The sequence below is a fragment of the Oncorhynchus kisutch genome, linkage group LG6, assembly GCF_002021735.2.
Source record: "Oncorhynchus kisutch isolate 150728-3 linkage group LG6, Okis_V2, whole genome shotgun sequence".
Classification (NCBI taxonomy): Eukaryota; Metazoa; Chordata; class Actinopteri; order Salmoniformes; family Salmonidae; genus Oncorhynchus; species Oncorhynchus kisutch.
The window spans coordinates 50,347,246-50,371,875 of record NC_034179.2 but is presented as its reverse complement, the minus strand read 5'-3'; the positions used below and the strand labels follow the sequence as shown (position 1 = coordinate 50,371,875).

Here is a 24,630-nt window from a genome sequence, read left to right as displayed (position 1 = left end):
TGCGTTAAAACAGTGTACAGTAAGTGTATATACAGCATTTGTACTATTATTTTGATGTGATATGAAAGTAAAGGGCTTTACGTTTCTATAACCGGACCACAATTTAAAATCGATTTTTAGTTTACATGGAATATTTGGCTGTTTTGGCTTCCAGAACCAATTTGCCTCTGAACAGAACATGTAAGGTCCATGGGCTATACGGAGTAACATAGGTTCCTTTGGCCATTTATTGGGCTAGACATCCCTGAGACCTGGTGTGACAACCCATATGTCTAAAGGTTTGAATACTAACCAAGTTAAGGTGTCGTAGAAATTGCATGCAGTGTTCACATTTTGGGAAAAGTGTGTTCATTTGATTACATTTACACCACGCATCGAGAAAGTGCACTGTTCCAATCCAATGTCCTTGCGGTTTCCCCCCTGTGGAGGTACATGACGTCACTGTAGTTGTGTCGAGAAGAAGAGAAAAGCACAGACGAAAGATTTACCCCTTAACACCGTTTCGATATATTTGTATGACCAAATTCTACGTTCTTACGCTTTGAATCATGTCTACTCCCGCTAGAAGACGACTTATGAGAGATTTCAAAAGGTAATGCAGTGTCTTAGCTCTGCGTTTTTTTGTATTTAGCTAGCTAACGTTATCTAACTACAGTAACGCTTGCTGGAAGCTAGCTAGACACTTGGCTCTAGTTAGCTAACAGTACCGTTAATGAGGCGTGTACAGTGCAGAGTTGGCTGTAGCTAGCTATCAATGAGCCAGTCATTAATTTAATACCTAGCCACGTTGTACTGTCTGGTACCTAGCTAGCTAGAGTAAGATGTAACAATGTTGCTTCAGTTAGCCAGCATGCTAGAGCCACACAGAAGTGCTACTAGCCAGTTAACTTGTTTTTATTCATCAACATGTGTAGCTAGCTAGCTAAATATACTTGTATTTAGCTAGCTATCTAAGTTAAAGGAGTAGTTACCAATTGTACAACTTGATGTTATATTGGTCCTCACCCTGAAAGTAGTCTATGGGCCAGGATAAACTGTAGTCCATGATTTCGTTATTTAACAACTGAAGTTTGGAATGGCATTTAACTTTGGCCACCACTAACTGAAATACTGAATCCTAGGAGTCGAGTCCAAGCTGAATCTTGACACTCAGAAATGTCCGTCGAGGCCGGGAGTTGACTCTCCACGTATGTGTCATTGTTGTTAATAACAGTAGGACAAATGGCAGAGAACGGAAAGAGACAGCAGTGAAGTCCTGTATTGCAATACTTTGAGAAGGAAATACAAACTTTGCGAGGTCGAATTGAGGTACAGGTACAATGCTTAACCATCTGAAAGGGACACTGTGAGACCCAAGCCGTTGCTGGCAGGTGAATTGTGAATTCACATGGATGTTTTGCTATCGTTTTAACGGAAAACATGTTTTTTTTAAATGGCAGTTTAAACTTTCAGAATTGTATCATTTGTCACATCTCTATTCCTACTCTACCTGGCTTCCTCTGCCATCAACTGTCCTTGTGTGTAAAATAGACCAATGGAGCATTTCTTGATAAGCATTGTGACTTTGGTAAATGCTTAGTTTAATTCAGTCTCACACAACACCTATTTTTAGACATACATTGTTCATAAGATATTTTATTAGTTAGTCTATTTGTAGTCTGTCACACAGCAAGTATCTGGTTGGCAACATCAATATTTCCGACAATGAGTTGCACACTTAGAGGTCGACCGATTAATCGGAATGGCCAATTAATTAGGGCCGATTTCAAGTCTTCATAACAATCGGAAATCAGTATTAAAAAAAAATCGACTTTATTTAACTAGGCAAGTCAGTTAAGAACACATTCTTATTTTCAATGGCGGCCTAGGAATGGTGGGTTAACTGCCTCGTTCAGGGGCAGAACGACAAATTTTCACCTTGTCAGCTCGGGGGATTCAATCTTGAATTATTTAAACCAAATTGAACATGTTTCATTATTTATTTGAGGCTAAAGTAATTTTATTGATGTATTATATTAAGTTAAAATAAGTGTTAATTCAGTATTGCTGTCATTATTACAAATAAATCAAATATCTGCCGATTTAATCGATATCAGCTTTTTTGGTCCTCCAATAATCGGTATCGGTAAAGGCATTGGAAAATCATAATCGGTCGACCTCTACTCCATATATACACTGCTCAAAAAAAAGGGAACACTTAAACAAAACAATGTAACTCCAAGTCAATCACACTTCTGTGAAATCAAACTGTCCACTTAGGAAGCAACACTGACAAATTTCACATGCTGTTGTGCAAATGGAATAGACAACAGGTGGAAATTATAGGCAATTAGCAAGACACACCCAATAAAGGAGTGGTTCTGCAGGTGGTGACCACAGACCACTTCTCAGTTCCTGTGCTTCCTGGCTGTTGTTTTAGTCACTTTTGAATGCTGGCGGTGCTTTCACTCTAGTGGTAGCATGAGACGGAGTCTACAACCCACACAAGTGGCTCAGGTAGTGCAGCTCATCCAGGATGGCACATCAATGCAAGCTGTGGCAAGAAGGTTTGCTGTGTCTGTCAACGTAGTGTCCAGAGCATGGAGGCGCTACCAGGAGACAGGCCAGTACATCAGGAGACGTGGAGGAGGCCGTAGAAGGGCAACAACCCAGCAGCAGGACCACTACCGCCGCTTTTGTGCAAGGAGGAGCAGGAGGAGCACTGCCAGAGCCCTGCAAAATGACCTCCAGCAGGCCACAAATGTGCATGTGTCTGCTCAAACGGTCAGAAACAGACTCCATGAGGGTGGTAATGAGGGGCCGACGTCCACAGGTGGGGGTTGTGCTTACAGCCCAACACCGTGCAGGACGTTTGGCATTTGCCAGAGAACACCAAGATTGGCAAATTCGCCACTGGCGCCCTGTGCTCTTCACAGATGAAAGCAGGTTCACACTGAGCACATGTGACAGACGTGACAGTCTGGAGACGGCGTGGAGAATGTTCTGCTGCCTTCAACATCCTCCAGCATGACCGGTTTGGCGGTGGGTCAGTCATGGTGTGGGGTGGCATTTCTTTGGGGGGGCCGCACAGCCCTCCATGTGCTCGCCAGAGGTAGCCTGACTGCCATTAGGTACCGAGATGAGATCCTCAGACCCCTTGTGAGACCATATGCTGGTGCGGCTGGCCCTGGATTCCTCCTAATGCTAGACCTCGTGGCTGGAGTGTGTCAGCATTTCCTGCAAGAGGAAGGTATTGATGCTATGGACTGGTCCGTCCGTTCCCCAGACCTGAATCCAATTGAGCACATTTGGGACATCATGTCTCGCTCCATCCACCAACGCTACGTTGCACCACAGACTGTCCAGGAGTTGGCGGATGCTTTAGTCCAGGCCTGGGAGGAGATCCCTCAGGAGACCATCAGCCATCTCATCCGGAGCATGCATCAGATCTAGGATGTGTTATTTTAGTGTTCCCTTTATTTTTTTGAGCAGTGTATATACCTTCAGTCATTTATTGGTTAAAAAAACACCAATGTTTCATCATCACTAGGTTATGTAGACAAACAGTGCAATTAGTAGATTGTTTGTCTACATAACCTGGTTCAAGCATTCATGACATTACCCTGACGAAGGCACAGTGATGCCCAAACAAACGTTGGTGGTTTTTACCAAACAAATTACTTTGAGGGTTATACATATGGAGTGTGTAACTCTTTGTTTTTATAGCTTACAGTTTATTCGCAGTTAGTCAGAACCTCTACACTAAATAATGTTCTCTGGGTGTGTGCCAGCTCATGCTTTTTATTGGACTTGCAGGGAACAGTGACATGATTCAAATGGGACTCACAATTGGTAACAGCACCATGTAGTACCCTTTTCGTTGACATGGGGATTACAGTAAATGGGGTCAGTGGTGTTCTCTGTAGAGACTTGTAGTTGGATCTACAAAAAACAGTCTCACCTGGTGCGTGAAGGTAAGCTGTTGAAGTTCGTTTTTTAAATTTATTGCGGTGCGCTTTGGAATGGTACTGCTGGATTTAGAGTTACCAGAGAACACTGGGGCAAGGAGGACCGATATTTATAAGGTTGTAATAATGCCATTATGGTTTGGGTTGTTTTGTATGTTGAAGCCCACAATGGACTCTGGATTCTAGAGTGATTGTCATGCATGGCTGTTTTGCAAACAAGCAATAACACTTCTTTCAGTTTAATAGGATGCACACTTGTCGTCTTGTTTCCTCCGAAATATTTTTGATGTTTAGAAAACCAGTCGTCGGGCCAGGGTTTAGGTTTCATTCTATTGTTTCCTCTCGGTTTTTCTGTCCTCAGACTTCAAGAAGACCCCCCAACTGGCGTGAGTGGTGCTCCATCAGAGAATAACATCATGATGTGGAATGCTGTTATTTTTGGGTGAGTGTTCTAAAGCCACCCTTGTTATTTTGCCAGCAGCATACCACCCTGCATACCACTGCTGACTTGCTTATGAAGCTAAGCAGGTTTGGTCCTGGTCAGTCCCTGGATGGGAGACCAGATGCTGCTGGAAGTGGTGTTGGAGGGCCAGTAGGAGGCACTCTTTCCTCTGGTCTAAAAAAGATATCTCAATGCCCCAGGGCAGTGATTGTGACACTGCCTTGTGTAGGGTGCTGTCTTTCGGATGGGACGTTAAACAGGTGTCCTGACTCTCTGAGGTCAGTAAAGATCCCATGGCACTTATCGTAAGAGTAGGGGTGTTAACCCCGGTGTCCTGGCTAAATTCCCAATCTGGCCCTCAAACCATCACGGTCACCTAATAATCCCCAGTTTACAATTGTCTCATTCATCCCACCCTCCTCTCCCCTGTAACTATTCCCCAGGTCGTTGCTGCAAATGAGAATGTGTTCTCAGTCAACTTACCTGGTAAAATAACGCATAAATAAAAAAATAAAAGTTATTGTGCCAGTGTGATCATCCTGGCATGGGCCAGGAGGACCATATGGATGTGGGCAAATTGAGCTGTGGTTTTAGGCTACAGTCAGTGACATGTAATTGTTGAACTGTGGAGGCTATTTGCCACACAAATATTCCCATTTCCAATTAACAAAATAAATGTATCTGAAACCTGGAATGTATTGCATGGTCATACTCATTATTTGTATTTATTAGGGTCCTTGGGGTCCAAACAGGATTAAAACAACCATCACAACGTAACAGCCACATCATATATTACACTTCTTTGTAATGCAATGTGCTATTTAATAGTCTGTATCAAAATTATATTTGTTGTAAGAAGGGTGTAAAGAGCATCTCCTGGTGAACAAAAGTGAGAGTAGGCATTGATCATATCAATCAAAATAATTTAAATTTATTACAATAATTCAGGGAGACTATCTCCAGAGCAGAGGCTAAGACAAATGTCTAATTTGCCTTCTTTAAAGGGATACTTTTGGCTTTTGGCAATGAGGCCTTTAATCTGACTCTGGGGAAGTAGATATACTGTTATTTAGTGTCTGCTTGCAGTATGAAGGAAGCACTTATATTCTAATATCACAGCACCAATGTTCTCTAAACAACAGCTGGGAGGGGGGGAATAAAAATAAATACATCTCTGCCTTTTTTTGTTGAGTGCTCCAACTCCTTTTAGCCTCAAATTAGTCCTTTTGGAAGTTTTTCTTGGTAAGCCATTCTCAACAGCCAGAGAGGCTTGTTCAAAGTCACAACAAAAGACAGACTTTTTGCCAGCTGCTACAGAATCACACAATGTTCATACGGTCATCAATAAGTGTACCTCCAGTCTGACGTCAATCACTATCAACAAATATGAGTTTAATACATAACATACAGCATCAAGTATGAGTTTAATAAACAAGCAAAGTGTCAATACAGGATTAAGATTGAATCCTACTACACTGGCTCTGACACTTGTCGGATGTGGCAGGGCTTGAAAACTATTACGGACTACAAAGGGAAACCCAGACTTGAGCCTACCAGATGAGCTAAATGCCTTTCATGCTAGCTTCGAGGCAAGCAACACTGAAGCATGCAGGAGAGCACCAGCTGTTCTGGATGACTGTGTGATAATGCTCTCGGTAGCCGATGTGAACAAAACCTTTAAACAGGTCAACATTCACAAAACCGTTGGGCCAGACGGATTACCAGGACGTGTACTCAAAGCATGCTCGGACCAACTGTAAAGTGTCTTCACTGACATTTTCAACCTCTTCCTGACTGAGTCTGTAATCCCTGCATGTTTCAAGTAGACCACCATAGTACCTGTGCCCAAGGAAGCGAAGGTAACCTGCCTAATTGATTACCGCCCTGTGGCACTCACGTCGGTAGCCATGAAGTGTTTTGAAAGGCCGGTCATAGCTCACATCAACAGCATCCTCTTGGAAACCCTAGACCCACTCCAATTCACATTCCACCCCAACAGATCCGCAGATGACGCAATCTCAATCATACACCACAATGCCCTTTCTCACCTGGACAAAACAAACACCTATGTGAGAATGCTGTTCGTTGACTACAGCTCAGCATTCAACACCATAGTGCCCACAAAGCTCATCACTAAGCTAAGGACTCGGGGACTAAACGCCCCTCTCTGCAACTGGATCCTGGACCTCCTGATGGGCTGCCCCCAGGTGGTAACAGTAGGCAACAACACGTGCCACGCTGATCCTTAACACTGGGGCCCCTCAGGGGTGTGTACGTTGTCCCCTCCTGTGTGCCCTGTTCACCCATGACTGCATGGCCAAACGCGACTCCCAACACTATCATTAAGTTTGCTGATGACACAACAGTGATGGGCCTGATCACTGACAACGATGAGATGGCCTATAGGGAGGAGGTCAGAGAACTGGCAGTGTGGTGCCAGGACAACAACCTCTCCCTCAGGCCCCCATTAACATCGACGGGGCTGTAGTGGAGCGGGTCGAGAGATTCAAGTAGAGGTCGGCTGATTAATCGGCATGGCTGATTTTAATTAGGGCCGATCTTCAAGTTTTCATAACAATCGGTAATTCGCATTTTTGGACGCTGATTGTGACCGTTTACATCACAATCCACGAGGAGACGCGAGTGCAGCAAGGAGCCAAGGTAAGTTGCTAGCTAGCATTAAACTTATCTTATAAAAACAAGCATTTCGCTACACTCGCATTAACATCTGCTAACCATGTGTATGTGACAAATAAAATTTGATTTGATAATCACTAGTTAACTTCATGTGACTCTCATACCCGGGTCTGGGAGCATAATCATCGCCTGACGCTAATTAGCATAACGCAATGGACATAAATCTTCCTATTCATGAAAATCCCAAGTGAAATGTATTGGAACACAGCTTAGTCTTTTGTTAATCACCCTGTCATCTCAGATTTTCAAAATATGCTTTACAGCCAAAGCTAGACAAGCATTTATGTAAGTTTATCATAGACTAGCTTAGCATTATGCCTTGCTAGCAGCAGGCAACCTTGTCACAAATCAGAAAAGCAATCAAATTAAATCGTTTACCTTTGAACTTCGGATGTTTTCACTCACGAGACTCCCAGGTAGATAGCCAAAGTTCATTTTTTCCCAAAATATTATTTTTGTAGGCGAAATAGCTCCGTTTGTTCTTCACATTTGGCTGAGAAATCGCCCGGAAATTGCAGTCACAAAAACAGCGAAAGATATTCCAAATTTAGCTCCATAATATCGACAGAAACATGGCAAACGCTGTTGATAATCAATCCTCAAGGTGTTTTTCTAATATCTATTAATTAATAATATATCCGTCGGGACAATAATGGCTACCTCTGTATTTTACGAGAGAATCTCTCTCGGAGCCACCATGTGACCACTTACGCAATGTGGCCACCTACGGCTATTCTTCAACATAGATGCGTAAAACTACGTCACAATGCTGTAGACACCTTGGGGAATACGTAGAAAGCGTAAGCTCGTTGATGGCACATTCACAGCTCAATAGGGACTCATTGGAACGCAGCGCTTTCAAAACCTGGGGCACTTCCGGATTGGATTTTTCTCAGGCTTTCGCCTGCAACATCAGTTCTGTTATACTCCCAGACAATATCTTTACAGTTTTGGAAATGTTAGTGTTTTCTATCCAAAGCTGTCAATTTATATGCATATTCTAGCATCTTGTCCTGACCAAATATCCCGTTTAAAACGGGAATGTTTTTTCCCCAAAAATACTGCCCCTAGAGTCGCAACAGGTTAACTACACATGGTTGATATTACTAGTTTAACTAGCTTGTCCTGCGTTGCATATAATCAACGTGGTGCCAGTTAATTTATCATCGAATCACAGCCTACTTCGCCAAATGGGTGATGATTTTAACAAGGGCGCATTCGTGAAAAAAGCACATTCGTTGCACCAATGAACATAACCATAAACATCAATGCCTTTCTTAAAATCAATACACAAGTATATATTTTTAAACCTGCATATTTAGTAAAAAGAAATTCATATTAACTAGGGAAACCGTTTCTTCTCTTTCATTCAGTGCAAGCAGAGTCAGGGTATATGCAACAGTTTGGGCCGCCTGGCTCGTTGCGAACTGTGTGAAGATCATTTCTTCCTAACAAAGACCGTAATTAATTTGCCAGAATTTGCCATAACATTGAAGGTTGTGCAATGTAACAGCAATATTTAGATTTAGGGTTGCCACCCATTCGATAAAATACTTCTCTGAGATCGTTCGGGACTCTAGCGTCCCACCACGCCAACAGCCAGTGAAATTACAGTGCGTCTGTGAGTATAACAGAACTCATATGGCAGGCGTAAACCTGAGACAAATCCAACCAGGAAGTGGGAAATCTGAGGTTTGTAGTTTCATTTAAGTGATTGCCTATCCAATATGACTCAAGTTATAGACTTTCCTCTGCTACCGGATGGCAAGTGGTACCGGAGCTCCAAGTCTAGGACCAAAAGTCTCCTCAACAGCTTTTACACCCAAGCCATAAGACTGCTGAACAATTCATAAAATCGCCAGCGGACAATTTACATTGACCCCCCCCCCCCCCCCCTTTTGTACACTGCTGCTACTCGCTGTTAGTTTGTTACCTATGCATAGTCACTACGCCCCCACCTACATGTACAGGTTACCTCAACTAACCTGTGCCCATGCGCACTGGTTCGGTACCGGTGCCCCCTGTATGTAGCCTCATTATTCTTATTGTGTTACTTTTTATTTTAGTCTACTTGGTAAATAATTTCTTATTTTTGAACTGCACTGTTGGTTAAGGGTAAGTAAGCATTTCACGGTATAGTCTACACTTGTTGTATTCAGCACATTTGACATATACAGTTTGATTTAATACATAACATATAGCATCAAGTATGAGCTTAATACATAACATACACCAAGTATGCATAGTGACCATCAACTCTTGACGCAAATGTTTTACAAATCGAACACTTGAAATCATATGTATTACATAAAGGGGAAACTCATAGATATGCTAAGCATTGTGTTAATTACTCTTAACTGAAATTAACTTTATTTATCTTAAATATTCCCCATTGGGGCAATATTTGTTTTGTTAGTCGGGGTCTAATTACTAGATATGAGCTTGTTACAGTACAAGTAATTGTTCCTCTCTTTATTTGCAGGCCTGTGGGTACACCATTTGAGGATGGTAAGATAAAAAAAAAATGTCTAATTCAGTTTGAGTTGGCTTACAGGAATGTAAATCATCAGTTTATCATAACACTACTGTAACCCATGAACTGGTTGAAAACAATGAACTTGGCTTTCTTACTTTTTCCAGTCATGCTAGCCAAGAGCAAAGAGAGTCTTGGTATTCCGAAGTGTGATCAGTTTGAACAGGTGCATGACTCCGCCTCCTTTAATTATGCTGTGTGGAATCTGGAGAAAGTGCTGAGTCAGCCTTCATATTCAGGCTTATATTAGTCATGTGACAGACTGTTAGCTGTGGGGTGGACCACTTTCCTTTCTCCCCTCCATAAAGGTTTAGTTTGATTAATGAGGAACGGATGTTTCTTTTTAGTAACACTAATTGTCTCTCTCTCTCTCTGCAGGAACTTTTAAACTTGTCATAGAATTTTCAGAAGAGTACCCTAACAAGCCACCCACGGTTCGATTTATCTCCAAAATGTTTCACCCAAATGGTAAGAGTCCCTATGGACACATTCGAGATGTCCTAAATACTTTGGTCACGTTATTGATGGGAAAGTGAACTTGGTATGAACTTTTCAGCATTTAGCTCTTCCAGTGAGTAAGCTATTCTGTGTCATGTGATTGTGTATACATCTTTCTTTGAAATTAAAACAATCCTTTTGATCTTGCAGTCTATGCAGATGGAAGTATATGTTTAGACATCCTTCAGAATCGTTGGAGCCCCACGTATGATGTGTCGTCCATTTTGACGTCTATCCAGGTAGGTTTGTAATCCTCTCCTCCATCAGTCTGACATCATGAGACTACTTTGTCTGTGTGCATTTTACAAATGCAATACAGGTTCTTTATGTAGTGTACTTAATTTCTGTTTTGCAGTATGCTCTGTATGACCTTTGTTGTAATGTAGCATTGTCGTGTTATTTCTGCTCCTGGATATACTGTATGTAAGACTCAGACACCTCACTAAAAGTGTAGTGTCGAAGAACTACACGTTCATACCGGTACATTCAATCACAACTTTTTTTTGTGTTCACAGTCCCTGTTGGATGAGCCGAATCCTAACAGTCCAGCCAACAGCCAGGCTGCACAGCTCTATCAAGAAAACAAGCGGGAGTACGAGAAGAGAGTTTCTGCCATCGTGGAGCAGAGCTGGGTAGACTCCTAACACATCTCCCCCACCCCCTCATCACTCCTATCAAATGCTTCAATCGGTCATTTACCTCATCAAGAAAATAAGCCGACATCAGAAGAACTTAAGTGCCACCAGAAAGAGAAAGTAGGGACTTTTACTTGCTTGCCAACACATTTGAAGAAAATCAATCTGATACTTGTGTTCTTGTTCCAATTTTTTTTTTTATTGCATGATGTGAAATAAGTTATTGCTAACAGAATTTGTAATATATATTTTTTTGTTGGATTGATGCTGTTATTGTTTAGTTTCTACAGAATAGTTGTATTTTTTAACATATCTTGGTTTAAACCATTTGAGAGTATTTTGTCATATCGGCAAATTAGTAGAAATCCATAAAACATGACGACTTGGTTAAAATAATGTATTTTCTGGGAAATTCTACAGTCTGTCGTGTAGCATAAATGTAAGATCAATTGACCAGCTATAAAGTAGACATATTCTTTTGCACCCATCCTGGCAGTAGTTTCAAATTACCGCCCTGAATGGAGTCAGTACTATTGATGAGTGATCAAGGTAACTATGGCATTCTGCTTGTCGATGAAAAGACCTAAGTCACAAACACAAAAGATGTCTCATGTCATGTGTTAATTGTATGAACTTTAAGTACAGTGGCACTTGTAATAAGAGGAGAATTTGTCTCAACTAGGAAAATGGACAGATAGTAGGCTGACTCCAACAAAAATCCTACTGTTTGGACCTGTAATTGAACAACATCTGCTAAGCCTTTTTCACATTTTATTAGCCTTATTCTACAATTTTTACATTTATTTTTAAATTCCCTCCAATGCCCCATAATGACAAAGCGAAAACAGGTTTAGACATTTTAGCAGATGTATTTAAAAGAAAACAACATGCCTATTTACATATGTAGTTCAGACCCTTTGCTATGAGACTCGTAATTGAGCTCAGGTGCATCCTGTTACCATTGCTCATCCTTGAGATGTTTCTACAACTTGATTGGAGTCCACCTGTGGTAAATTCAATTGTTTGGAAATTATTTGGAAAGGCACACCTGTCTGTATAAGGTCCCACAGTTGACAGTGCGTGTACGAGCAAAAAGGAATTATCCATAGAGCTCCGAGACAGGATTGTGTCGAGGCACAGATCTGGGGGAAGGGTACCAAAACATTTATGCAGCATTGAAGGTCCCCAAGAACATAGTGGCCTTGTTTGGAGCCACCAAGACTCTTCCTATAAACTGAGCAACTAGGGGAGACGAGCCTTGGTCAGGGAGGTGACCAAGAACCCGATGGTCACTCTGACAGAGCTCCAGAGTTCCTCTGTGGAGATGGAAGAACCTTCCAGAAGGACAACCATCTTTGCAGCACTCCACTAATCAGGCCTTTTATGGTAGAGTGGCCAGACAGAAGCCACTCAGTAAAAGGCACATGACAACTCGCTTGGAGTTTGCCAAAAGGTACCTGAAGGAATCTCAGACCATGAAAAACAAGATTCTCTGGTCTGATGAAACCAAGATTATTGGGCCTGAATGCCCAAGGAAGAGGAAGGAAGGAGGAAACCTGGCACAATCCCTACGGTGAGGCATGGTGGCAGCATCACGCTGTGGGGATGTTTTTCAGTGGCAGGGACTGGGAGACTAGTCAGGATCGAGGCAAAGATGAATGAAGCAAAGCACAGAGATATCCTTGATGAAAACCTGCTCAGGACCTCAGACTAGGGGCGAAGGTTCACCTTCCAAAAGGACAATGACCCTAAGCACACAGCCAAGACAACGCAGGAGTGGCTTCGGGACAAGTCTCTTAACGTCCTTGCGTGGCCCAGCCAGAGACGGGACTTGATCCCGATTGAACATCTCTGGAGAGACTAGAAGATAACTGTGCAGCGACGATCCCCCATCCAACCTGACAGATCTTGAGAGGCTCTGTATCACCAAATACAGCTGTGCCAAGCTTGTTGTTTCATACCCAATAAGACTCGAGTTTGTAATCTCTGCCAAAGGTACTTCATCAAAGTACTGAGTAAAGGGTCTGAATACTTATGTAACTGTTTATTTTTATTTTTTATTTACATAAATTTGCAAAAATGTCATCTGTTTTTGCTTTGTCATTATTGGGGTGTTGTGTGTAGATTGAGGTGGAAAAAGTCAAAGGGTCTGATTACTTTCCGAATGCACTGTAATAACGAGTACACTGTCCATATCCAACATTATTATGGAAGTCATTTTTCATATTTACTAGGGTAAATAACATCTGCTGAATATGTGTATGTGATAAATAACATTTGATTTGCTATATATATATTTTTTACAGGATGGGTCATATTGTGGCAAGTGGTTTATTTAACCTTATATGGAGAAGGGATATGTTATACATTTTTGTGAATTCACTCAATGTATACTTATATGCTGTGTAAACAAAATAAAACATTTTTCAGACTTTGAGATTTTGATTTCAGCTCATGTGAAGAGTGCAGCTGTGGCATGTATAATTGTTTTGTCTTTGATTGTATTATGGACTAGGATAAATAATCCTCATCCCCTGCAACCTAGATAGGTAGTAGCAGGCAACTGGGGGAGAATCTCATTTGGGGGAAAAGACAGTCCTCTGTGACCCGGAAACCGATTTAAGTGGTTGAAGAGTGTCAATAAGTTAGTAGGTAAACGGAGGAGTGTCCTTGCCTCCCCCTGAGAAAGCACGAGTATCCTACCGGAGTCCTTTGCTGAAGAATTTTGAGATCTGTCCACCCCTTTGAATGAGCGGTTTTCTCAAAGGAGAAAAGCATGCACACGTTTAAAAAACGATACCCGACTTATCCTTTTATCTATAAAATGTATTGCACAACTATACTGAACAAAAATAAACACAACGCAACAATTTCCCAAGATCTTACTGACTTAGTTCATATGAGGAAATCAGTCAATGAAATTAATTCATTAGGCCCTAATCTATGGATTTCACATGACTGGGAATACAGATGTTGATCAGATACCTTAAAAATGGGCCTCAGGATCTCGTCACGGTATTTCTGTGCATTCAAATTGCCATCAATAAAATGCCATTGTGTTTGTTGTCCGTCGCTTATGTCTGCACATACCATAACCCCACTGTCACCATGGGGCACTCTGTTCACAACGTTGACATCGGCAAACCGCTCGTCTACACAACGCCATACATGCTGTCGGCCATCTACCCGTATCAGTTGAAACCGGGATTCATCCGTGAAGAGCACACTTCTCCAGCGTGCCAGTGGTCATCGAAGGTGAGCATTTGCCCACTGAAGTCGGTTACGACACCAAACGGCAGTCAGGTCAAGACCCTGGTAAGGACGACGAGCACCCAGATGTGCTTCCCTGAGACGGTTTCTGACAGTTTGTGCAGAAATATTTTGTGCAAACCCAGTTTCATCAGCTGTCCGGGTGGCTAGTCTCAGACGATCCTGCAGGTGAAGAAGCTGGATATGGAGGTTCTGGGCTGGCGTGGTTAAACGTGGTCTGCGGTTGTGAGGCTGGTTGGACGTACTGCCAAATGATCTAAAACGACATTGGAGGCAGCTTATGGTAGAGAAATTAACATTCAACTCTCAGGTAATAGCTCTGGTGGACATTCCTGCAGTCAGCATGTCAATTTGCACGCTCCCTCTAAATTTTAGACATCTGTGGCATTGTGTGACAACTTCACATTTAGAGTGGCCTTTTATTGTCCCCTGCACAAGACGCACCTATATAATGATTGTGCTGTTTAATCAGCTTCTTGATGACACACCTGTCAGGTGGATGGATTATCTTGGCAAAGGAGAAATGCGCACTAACAGCGATGGAAACAAGTTTGAGAGAAATAAGCGTATGGGACATTTCTGGGATTTTCTATTTCAGCTCATGAAACATGGGACCAACACTTTACATGTTGCGTTTATATTTTAGTTGTAGAGCAGACTGGTCTGGATCATCCCTGGCAGACAGGGGGCAGTGTTCCCCTTACTGCTCAGTGGGCAAGCACCAGGGCCATATACCAGCATAGACTTCAGAAAGCACATTGGAGCAGAAGATCTTAGGTTCTGAGAAGGAGGCAAGGCAAGGATAGTTCCCTCTGGGATAATTAGGGAGAACTGAGGAATGTGTGAAGCCCACGTGGAAAGCCCTTTTCTGTACCCCTCCCTTGATTTGAATGTGAGGTACATGGCTCTCAGAAGATTATGTAAAAATCGTAAATCACCATATGGCATATTTCTGGCCTTACAATGTTTATTCTTGCAACATGTTCTCAGCCATGGTATTCAGATAATGGCCATTGTCAAGTACATTAGATATTGAAGCAGGCCAATCAACTACAATTATTTTAATGTATAAAATGTTTCAGAAGTTATTGCTCATGTTACATTTGTTGTAATACCCAATTAAAAAACAATAAGCTTGCATGTTAAGAAAACCACATTTTAAAATCCTATGCATCTGGTAAAAGGAAAGTTGGACAGTAAGGTAATCCATCCTTAACAGACCAGGTCCTCCAATCATTGTTTCTGAAGGAGAGGGAGAGAGAGAATGGTTATTGTGGTGTGTCCTAACAGTGTTACCTTGCCTCTGTGTCTGTGATCACTGACCTGAATGAAGTGGATAGGAGAAAGTGATATGTTGGAAGGACTAGTCTAAGACATGACAAAAAGATGAGGAATTATTTGGGGATGAAATAGAATTTACCTGTTTTTTCATTATCTCATCTCTGGTTTTGAAAACAGGGGCATCCTCCACCACAATTCCTTCAGCCATTTCCTTCATTTTCTCAAGGAGGTCTGGACTGTATCTGCGAGAGCATGCAGAAACAGAAGTTAGTTACATTGCATGCCATACATTAGTTACATGATGCTATGCTAGAAGGCATTTTAGCTAAATAACATTTCAAGTACCGGTAGTCAATGAACATGAAGTGTATTATTGTTTACTCACCGACAGCCAAGAAACACGTTGTTGGCCCATACCATGGACAATGCTAGCAGCTGGTCAATGTGTGGGTCCTCAAAGTCGTTTATATTTCTGAATAGGAATTCCCTCCTGGCCTTCCAGTGTTTTTCACTCTCTGAGATGCCACGATATGTATCTACAAGCGTGGCCAAATGCCTGTTTTGATCAATGAATTCCTCGATTTCCACCTCGGCCATGTCGACAAGTAACGCACACTTCCGTACTACAAAAATGCGTCTTGCAGAGAGGAAGGCAGGAAGCTCATGCGAAAGTCCCAGCAAAGACAGTACAGTATGAAGATCAGCTAAGACTTGTTTTTATTTTTTTATTATTATTAAACAGTAACATGCAAAACACAAAAACCAGAACAGCCAGAGGGATTACACAGAGAAATATAGACATGTAGCGAATAATTTGTTTAGACGTTTTGTTTTCGTTTTAATGATTCTAAATAGTTTTCCAAATCAGTTTTTTTAAAGGCCTTTTTTTTCATAAATGTTGGTTTGTGTATGAGAATGTTTTCTAATAAAATAAATAGATTTATGACATACTGGAGTTCAATTGTGGAATCAGTGTAGTGAACTAATATGTCAAACGTTCAAAATTTCAATGGTGGAATGCATTTTGTTGCCAAGATATATATTTTTTTACATCAGTCCAGAACACATCACTACGTAAACAAATACACAATATGTGTTCAATAGATTCATTCACTTGTAACATCAGGTATATATTTAGAAATCAAGCTATTACATGGGTAGAGTCTATGGATAATCTTAAAGGAGAGCCAAGAGTGAGCCAAGCAGGCTCCAGTTCACATCAAATGATGAAGCCTAACTAAATATAGCATTTATAGAATAAATATTTTATCCCACTAGGTATAGCTTTTATACGTGTCATTTTCCTTGCTTGAAACCTTAAAGTTGTATCTTTCCATAAATTCTCTAAGAGTAAATAGATTCACACTAATACTAACTAATTGGCTGACAATGATAATGTTTTTCGAGAACCAGTTATGGTAAAATAACATCTTGTTTCTATCGAATATCGACCTATTATTCCATATAAAACATTTATGAGGTGAAAAGTTGTGTTTGCCTGCTTGAAGATCAGCTAAAACTCCGTCTCCAATAGAAATGCCCTTCTTCTATGGGTTTTATGGCAGATATTTAACATATCTGGGTCCTGTGTTGAATGGCAACCCCTGTTAAAAGGGATGAAGGTTCGAATGGTGCTCCTGACGAGTCACTGAAGGCCTATACACCACAATTTGACTCTTCAGGAGCACCATTCGACCCTTCATCCCTTTTAACATTCCCAAAGACATGGCTTCATGGTTCCTACCATAATTGCAACATGTCACATTTTCATCACTTTTAAAACACATGCTATGATCTTTTCCACAGGTTGAACATCTCGGCTTCTCCCTTCTGCAAACACTTGAAACATTTCCAAAAGCTTTACAATGATCAACACTGCATTGGTCTTGGAATAAATGCTCTGACTCTGTAATTTGCACTTGAGAGACTCCATATAAAAAAACAAAAGAACAGATAGGCTCTTCACTTTTTATTCGTTCAACACAGGATTCATCCGATGAGCGTCAATCACTCCAGGAATATTTTTAATCTCTGCAACAACGACTTCCCACGAAACGCCAGATATTACCCTCGAGGGGTGCCATGTTCCGAAGAGACACATCAAACTTCTCAAATCGGGTGAGACTCATCACAACCTCAAACTGACCCACAGAAGAACAACAGCAAAAAGCCCACTTCTCGTGATAATAGAAATCCTTGACCATACTTGTTGGCGATGTCATGGCGACGTTGGCTAGCAAAACTCATGCGTAGAACATGTGTGGAACGGTCGTCTCGCACCAAACTGCGCATGTGCAAACTGTCAAATCAAAGGCACTCCTTCGATATAAAGTAGTTTTTTACGAAAATGAAAACGTGTCACTTTTACGAGGTTGGAGTAATAATATATTTAAATAGTTAATAAATTGGCTCGAAACTAGGTTGTGCCTTTAGATTTCGAGGAAATTAACAACTAAGGAATAATTTGTCACTTCTCTCATTGACATCTCGAACGCCAAACCCCGTTTGGTCTGTTTCGCAAGCGTCCCCGGAAGTTTCGCGATGTTGCGCCTCTGGGTTTAGAAACTCTGTGGTACCAGTATTTATTACAGCGCCATCCTGTGACCGAACAGAGAACAACATTTTCCAAATGTCTGCATTACTATTGATTACTGGATGATTTTTTGGGGAAATCATTATATTGACACCCGACTCTGTGTACAAATATACCCTGCTTTATGTGCATCAGCCACCCTGTAGCCTCTGCTAATAAATATGGACCTGATGTAACACCCTTGCCCTGACTTTGCCAAGTTGTTGGTTCAAACACAGCTTCAGCTGTTCTCACTCTATTTCAACAGATTTATCCAATTCAACTCTGCAATGCAATTAAGAAGATAATTGTGGGTTAGGGGGACACATAATAATTGTGTGCCATTCTAATTCATAGCATTCCCAGAAAGCATGGACTATTGAGTCATTCTTAGTTTTACACTTAAGACACGATTCTGCCATTGTGCTGTAGAATTTGTGAATTTTGTCTCTTGTATAATAAATTCTATACATTAGCATAGAATAAAGAATACATTGTTTCGGAGTACTTCTACATGAATGTGGATGCTACCATGGGGGGGGGGGGGGGTAGAATTGTATTGTGCTGTAGAATTTGTGAGGGGGGGGGGGGTATGATATTTATACCTCTAACTTTGTCACTCATCATTATTCACAATTCATTAATGATTATCCATAATCATGGTAGCATCCACATTAATGTAGAAGTGTTCAGAAACATTAATTATATTCTTATTTACAGTAACACTGACTCCAAAATGACACAATAGATAATTGACCATTTCTATTTGGCACAACATAATCTGAAACACAACCAAAACAAACTGAAATGCAGTTTTAGAAAAAAGGTACATAAAGTGCTTTAATTTCTAAACAGTAAAACAGATATGTACGGAAATACCCTAAAATAAAAGGCTGAAATTCTGTACTGTCGCCTCATACAATAATTGATCTAAAATCCAAAATGCTGGAGTAGAGCACAATTAAAAGTTTTAGTTTAACTGACCAAATAAATATGTAGGGGGGTGTACCTGGTATGACAATCTATGCCACCTAAAGCATTTTGTTTGGACTGCGAGTCTGTGACCTATATCCAGTATCACTCTTACATCACTCCTTTACCCATTTGCCAAAAAAACATCAGATACAGTAAGAACCTATATTCTATTTTGTCACTTGACCTTAGAGAAAGAAAGCCTTTATAAATGAACATGGTGACATATCAAAAATAAATGACATCTTCCCAACCCCAAACTCAGGTTACAGGTTTACTACCAGGCTACAGGCCAAAATAAATAAAGGCCCTTTTTTTTTTTTCAAAGGCAGGTTTGAATGGAAACCATCCAAGAACATACTGACACATCCTTGGCTGCTTCTTCATGTGACCAAGGCCCCCTTACAGACATGCCAGGAACAAGATCAGAGAGAAATACTTTACAATTCCGTCAGTTCTGAGGGAGACCACCCTACCTCACTCTGTCTATATGAACAGGTTGGGACAGCATCCTGACAGGTATGAATGAAACAAGACAGGGGAGGAAGGCAAAAGTGTAATAGAACATGTAGGTAGGTCTTCCCCTTCAATTGTTATGAGGAGGGTGTCACTTCACTTGACATCTTGAGAAGTCTCCCCTTCACAGTGTCAAATATTTGATATTAATTGGTCATTTTTGGTTATTCTCCATGATCACGCTCTCCGTAGCCGACGGGAACAAGACATTTAAGCAGGTCAACATTCACAAGGCCGCAGGGGCAGACGGATTACCAGGACGTGTACTCAGAGCATGCGCGGACCAACTGGCAAGTGTCTTCACTGACATTTTCAACCTCTCTGAGTCTGTAATACATACATATTTCAAGAAGACCACCAAAGTCCTTATGCCCAAGAAAGTGAAGGTAACCTGCCTAAATGTCTACCTCCCCGTAGCACTCACATCGGTAGCCATGAAGTGATTTGAAAGGCTGGTCATGGCTCATATCAACACCATCATCCTGGAAACGCTAGACCTACTCCAATTCGCATTCCACCCCAACAGATCCACAGATGACGCAATCTCAATCACACTCCACACTGCCCTTTCCCACCTGGACAAAGGGAACCTATGTGAGAATGCTGTTCATTGACTAGAGCTCAGCGTTCAACACCATAGTGCCCAGAAAGCTCATCTCGAAGCTAAGGACCCTGGGACTAAGCACCTCCCTCTTCAACTGGATCCTGGACTTCCTGACAGGCCACCCTCAGATGACAAGGGTAGGCAACAACACATCTGCTACGTTGATCCTCAACACTGGGGCCCCTCAGAGATGCGTTCTTAGTCCCCTCCTGTACTCACTGTTCACCCATGACTGCGTGGCCAAGCACGACTCCAACACCATGATCACTGACAACGATGAGACAACCTATAGGGAGGAGGTCAGAGACCTGGCAGTGTGGTGCCATGACAACAACCTCTCCCTCAATGTGAGCAAGACAAAGGAGATGATCGTGGACTACAGGAAACGGAGGGCCAAACACGCCCCCATTCACATCAACGGGGCCGTAGTGGAGCGGGTCGAGAGTTTCAAATCCCTTGGTGTCCACATCACCAACAAACTATCGTGGTCCAAACACATCAAGAAAGTCTTGAAGAGGCCATGACAATGCCTTTTCCCCTTCAGGAGACTTAGTATGGGATTTGGTATTGGTCCCCAGATCCTCAAAAAGTTCTACAGCTGCACCATCGAGAACATCCTGACCGGTTGCATCACCACCTAGTATGGCAACTGCTCAGCATCCGATCGTAAAGCGCTCCTCTGCCACTTCTGCTTGTAGGTGTGTGTGCACTCATTAGAAGGGGGAATCCCAGTGGTTAAAATACAATGAGGTGCACACATTCCTATCTCAATCTCCATCAAAAATATCTGCAATCTTGATTATGTTAAATATGGGCAGCTTACAACCCATTTGATCCCCATTCTGTTTATAGCCACATAGCACACCTCTTCACTCAGCATAAAATACACAATGATGCTGAAATAATACACTGTTCCAAGAGGCTTGGCAACACATATTTTTGATGAGTCATCTAATGTATGCTTAGTCAAGAGAAAACTGTAATTGGGAGACATGGAGACAACAGGTAGCCTTTTCAGCAGCATGCTGGGAATGAGCCAAGGAAGAAGTACCCCCACTCCAATATCACATGGGCCCTGGTCAAAAGTAGTGGAGCATATAAGGGAATAGGGAGCCATTTGGGACGCAGCCTGAGAAGGTCACTGCCTCGCAAATGGGACAACTATGAGAGAAGTACAGGAAAACACATGATGACTTGAATTGAATACAGACGGAGATAGTAGATCTCAATCATCGGCTTCTGACTCAGGAGACAATGATTACATCTTCATACCTCGGTTTAAAACATTGCACCCTTTTAAATCACTGTTTTTTTTGAAAGGCTGTACCATATCATTATACAATACTGCTGTGCTGATGATCTCTATAGGGATTTAAAGTATGAAAGGGCTGTAATGTAAAAAATCTACGGATGGCCTAGATAATTCTAGGAGTCTAGACCATAATGAAACAAATTTGAGGATCTGTCTTTCTTTCTGCAGGCGTTTCAGTCTGTCAGTCTCCCAGGTTTGTCAGGCTGCCCTAGAATAACCTCTGAACTATCAGAATTGGCACCAATTCTCCAGTCCCGACAAGCAGTTTGTTGTAATATTATCAATCATGAGATACAGTGGCATTGATGTAGGTAGCTGACATTTGGATGCCCTGGCCTGGCCTAATCAAAAGCCTATTGGATGCCACAATCAAACCAAAAGGATATACAGTACCTTGAATGTAAGAGAACCACAACTTACACTAACCACAGGCCCTTCTAATGAGAGGAGGGTTGCGTCCCATTTGGCACCATATTCCCTTTAAAGTGTATATAGGGAATAGTCTGGCATTTGGGACAGATATGGTACATATATGTTGCAGCATGGATGAATTTTCTGCTAAATAAACGATGAGTCCAGCAGACAGTAAATTAACAGTCAGTACAATCAAATACCCATAGTGTGGCATTGTGTGTTTTCCCAAGGGACTTAACCCACCTGTGGTGCGGGGCAGGCTGCTACAGCACGTTTGAATCTGTGCCAGAAAAAGCTAGCGTGTCTATCATTTCACTTTGGGGGGGGGGGGGGGGGGGGGGTTGGTACACTAATACAGAACAATTAAATGCCCAGGGCACTACTTATGTGAAAAAAATATTTATTTCCAAAATACCTGTTTTTTCCCCCCCCAGATTTTTCAGAGAGTGCACCCTCACGTCCCGCGGATAAAGAAAAGCCTGCACGGCTAGAAATGCGTGCCAAGGGTGCAAATATATGATGTCAGAAACACAACAATCATTGATATAGAAAAAAAATACTGCCATGCATCATTGGCTGGGTGGCCACGCGCAATTACATGAAGGTGCGTGCGATTACTACCAGATACACAGTAACCCTCACCGGAGACTAGCTGTAAAATATACTAAGGTTAAGACAATCCAATAATTCCATGCAGAGCGTTTGATGTCGAACTTTCTGTAATGGTATTCACTTCTATTCAATTTCGCTCCGGCCCAGGTCCAATGATTTTGTTTATTTTCGAACGCTTCTGCATGGGAATTGTACAATGTCCCTTTTAAAAAAATCTTCAACCTAGACTGGTGGAGATCCGGCAAAATACAGATCACTCCTAATAGAAAGTAGTAAATGCTGTGGAATTGATATAACTTGTCTGTGTGAACTAACAGCATGGCTTGGCGTGGATTGAAATAGGCTATTAAAAACGTTTGAAAGTAAGCCTAACGTTATTTCCACGTTTCTTCAATGTCTTTCTCATTACGAAAGGAAATATGAATAGCCCATTTTTTTTCTCGGTAAATGCCCAATTATTGAGCAGATATTACCCGATTTAACAAACCGCTTACACTAAACGGTGGCGTTCACTTTCAAACGAGTGATAGGTGAAGAATATAATTCCATTTGATTTACATGTCAGGTTTGAGTTTTTTGGCGAAATGAACCCATCGTAAAGACATTTGAATCGGCTTTCAGTAACGGCAAAATGTAAAGTACGTCATTAATATGGCGCCAAAAGAGTTTAAAGTAGGAGCTTATGTTTGTTGTGAGGTTGCAGAACCCTCGCACAAGAGGGAGAACATGAGCGGGCAAGAGGGGAAGCGAATGGGCAGGCGACTGGGTTTTTCCGGCAGAGCGTCTCGAAACTAGCTTGCAACATTTCATTCCATGAAAATGAAGCACACATATATATTTTTTCTTCTCCCCTACTGGATCTGAAAACACACTCACGTGACAAATCGGGACCTGGGGGATATATCACATTGGACTATTTTCAAATGCGACATGGCTTTGAAAATGAGATTTGTTAGCTTACCTTGCTATACCCGGCATAGCTTTAGCTTACATTAGAACTGACTTGCTGGCTGCAGCTCGAGGCTATCTTGCAAGCCGTTAGACAATTTGGATTTACGGATGATACTCCTAAAGTCTGCTAAAGGTAGCTAACAGTTAGCTACATTTAACTGTATTTAGCTGATAACTGCGAAGGCGGCCATCGCAGTTTTGTGTAATAATGTTATGCTGCCGGATATACTTTATAATGGATTAAATTTGTAAATTGCTACTTTTTATTTGGACTCTTGGGAGAGCATCTGATCGACGTGCTGTCACCACAGCCTCGCAGGCACGTCCTGTCACCAACGTGGATAGTCGGTGGGCTAACGTTAACTAGCTAACTAGCTAGGGTAGTTGCACTGGAATTTGACCACCGTGAAATTCACTGTCACTACATGTGGTTAACTTCAAATGATTTCGTGATTTCTCATCGTCCAGAGTCGAGGACGTTTTCGCCATCGGAAGCTGACTGCAATCAAGGTAAAAAGGTAGGTTCGATTTTGGTTTCTTCCCCCAAGAAGTACAGTAGTAGCATGTAACGTTAGCACAGGGGGAAAAAGCACACTTCCAGAGCTGGTAGTGAAATGTGTAACGTTAGTGCATGTGGGTCAGATGGTTGTGATAGCCACACAAATAGTTAACACGAGAAGAACGTTCAACTGCAACTTCTTATTTTCGAAAATATGAAAATGTCAGGTCCCAGTTCACAAGCAATGTTAGCAACGCCAACTACGCAGCGAGTATTATTTACAGGCGGGCGGTCATAGCTATGTTCACCGCTGTTATGAAATAATTTCGGTAGCGGGATTTTCCTGAGGTGCTCTTGCGTAACATGCTTCAGTGAAACAAATGGCCAATTCATTATTTTGTTGAATTCGAAGCAATTATTGACAACTTATGCATGAGTCGTGCAAGTGTGTGTGTCGCGAGGAGGGACCGCGTCTCGCCAACATATGGCGCTGAAAATGCACATGCTGGGCTAATGACGAGTGATCGGATATTATCTGCCCGTTGAAAAGATCAAATGAGCAGAATTTTTTATAATAACGATTGCGCTATAAAACTGGATTTGTCTAAAGTTACTGTCGCCATCCAGTGTCGCTCGCTTGTGGGTTTGAAATCGCACGTGAATGCCAATTGCGTTCCCAAGAAGTGGAGTGTGTATTTCGGAAGGCTAAGCACGCACCTATCTAAGAATTAGAACAAGCTTGTTAACTCTCCTCTCCCCTCCCTGGCTCTCGCTGTGCAGTTCTAACTGTAGGGGGAGTGGCTATTGTTTACCTTCAGAAACTCTGTGCTCATAGATGGGGGGGGGGGGGAGGTGTTGGTGCTGCGCATGGCGAG

General features: G+C 41.9%; 3 protein-coding genes across 6 annotated transcripts in view; 2 read left to right on the top strand and 1 right to left on the bottom strand.

Annotated features, from left to right (window-relative positions):
* On the top strand, positions 1 to 13,189 carry LOC109892948 (ubiquitin-conjugating enzyme E2 B). Of its 3 annotated transcripts, none has more exons than XM_031826890.1 (6): positions 1 to 19; positions 4,309 to 4,389; positions 9,569 to 9,594; positions 9,998 to 10,087; positions 10,268 to 10,356; positions 10,633 to 13,189. In XM_031826890.1, exons 2-6 carry the CDS (start codon positions 4,364 to 4,366, stop codon positions 10,759 to 10,761), a joined length of 360 nt encoding a protein of 119 aa, XP_031682750.1. In that variant the 5' UTR covers positions 1 to 19; positions 4,309 to 4,363; the 3' UTR covers positions 10,762 to 13,189. The 3 variants fall into 3 exon arrangements, with proteins under 3 accessions (XP_031682750.1, XP_020341463.1, XP_020341464.1); XM_020485874.2 differs by lacking the exon at positions 1 to 19 and adding an exon at positions 424 to 592; XM_020485875.2 differs by lacking the exons at positions 1 to 19; positions 4,309 to 4,389 and adding an exon at positions 424 to 592.
* A 1,778-nt stretch (positions 13,190 to 14,967) lies between these two features.
* On the bottom strand, positions 14,968 to 15,971 carry LOC109892166 (CDKN2AIP N-terminal-like protein). The gene is made up of 3 exons (XM_020484602.2): positions 15,689 to 15,971; positions 15,443 to 15,545; positions 14,968 to 15,264 (listed from the first exon to the last, which is right to left on the bottom strand). Exons 1-3 carry the CDS (start codon positions 15,898 to 15,900, stop codon positions 15,256 to 15,258), a joined length of 324 nt encoding a protein of 107 aa, XP_020340191.1. The 5' UTR covers positions 15,901 to 15,971; the 3' UTR covers positions 14,968 to 15,255.
* A 6,845-nt stretch (positions 15,972 to 22,816) lies between these two features.
* Positions 22,817 to 24,630, top strand: part of LOC109892947 (protein Jade-1) — a 144,731-nt gene continuing 142,917 nt past the window's right edge. The window contains exons 1-2 of one of the 2 annotated variants that reach the window (XM_031826889.1): positions 22,817 to 23,389; positions 23,725 to 23,774. In XM_031826889.1, coding sequence (XP_031682749.1) covers positions 23,365 to 23,389; positions 23,725 to 23,774 — 75 coding nt within the window. In that variant the 5' untranslated portion in view covers positions 22,817 to 23,364. Of the gene's footprint in view, positions 23,775 to 24,630 lie in introns of both variants that reach the window. The other variant, XM_020485873.2, reaches the window with a different exon arrangement.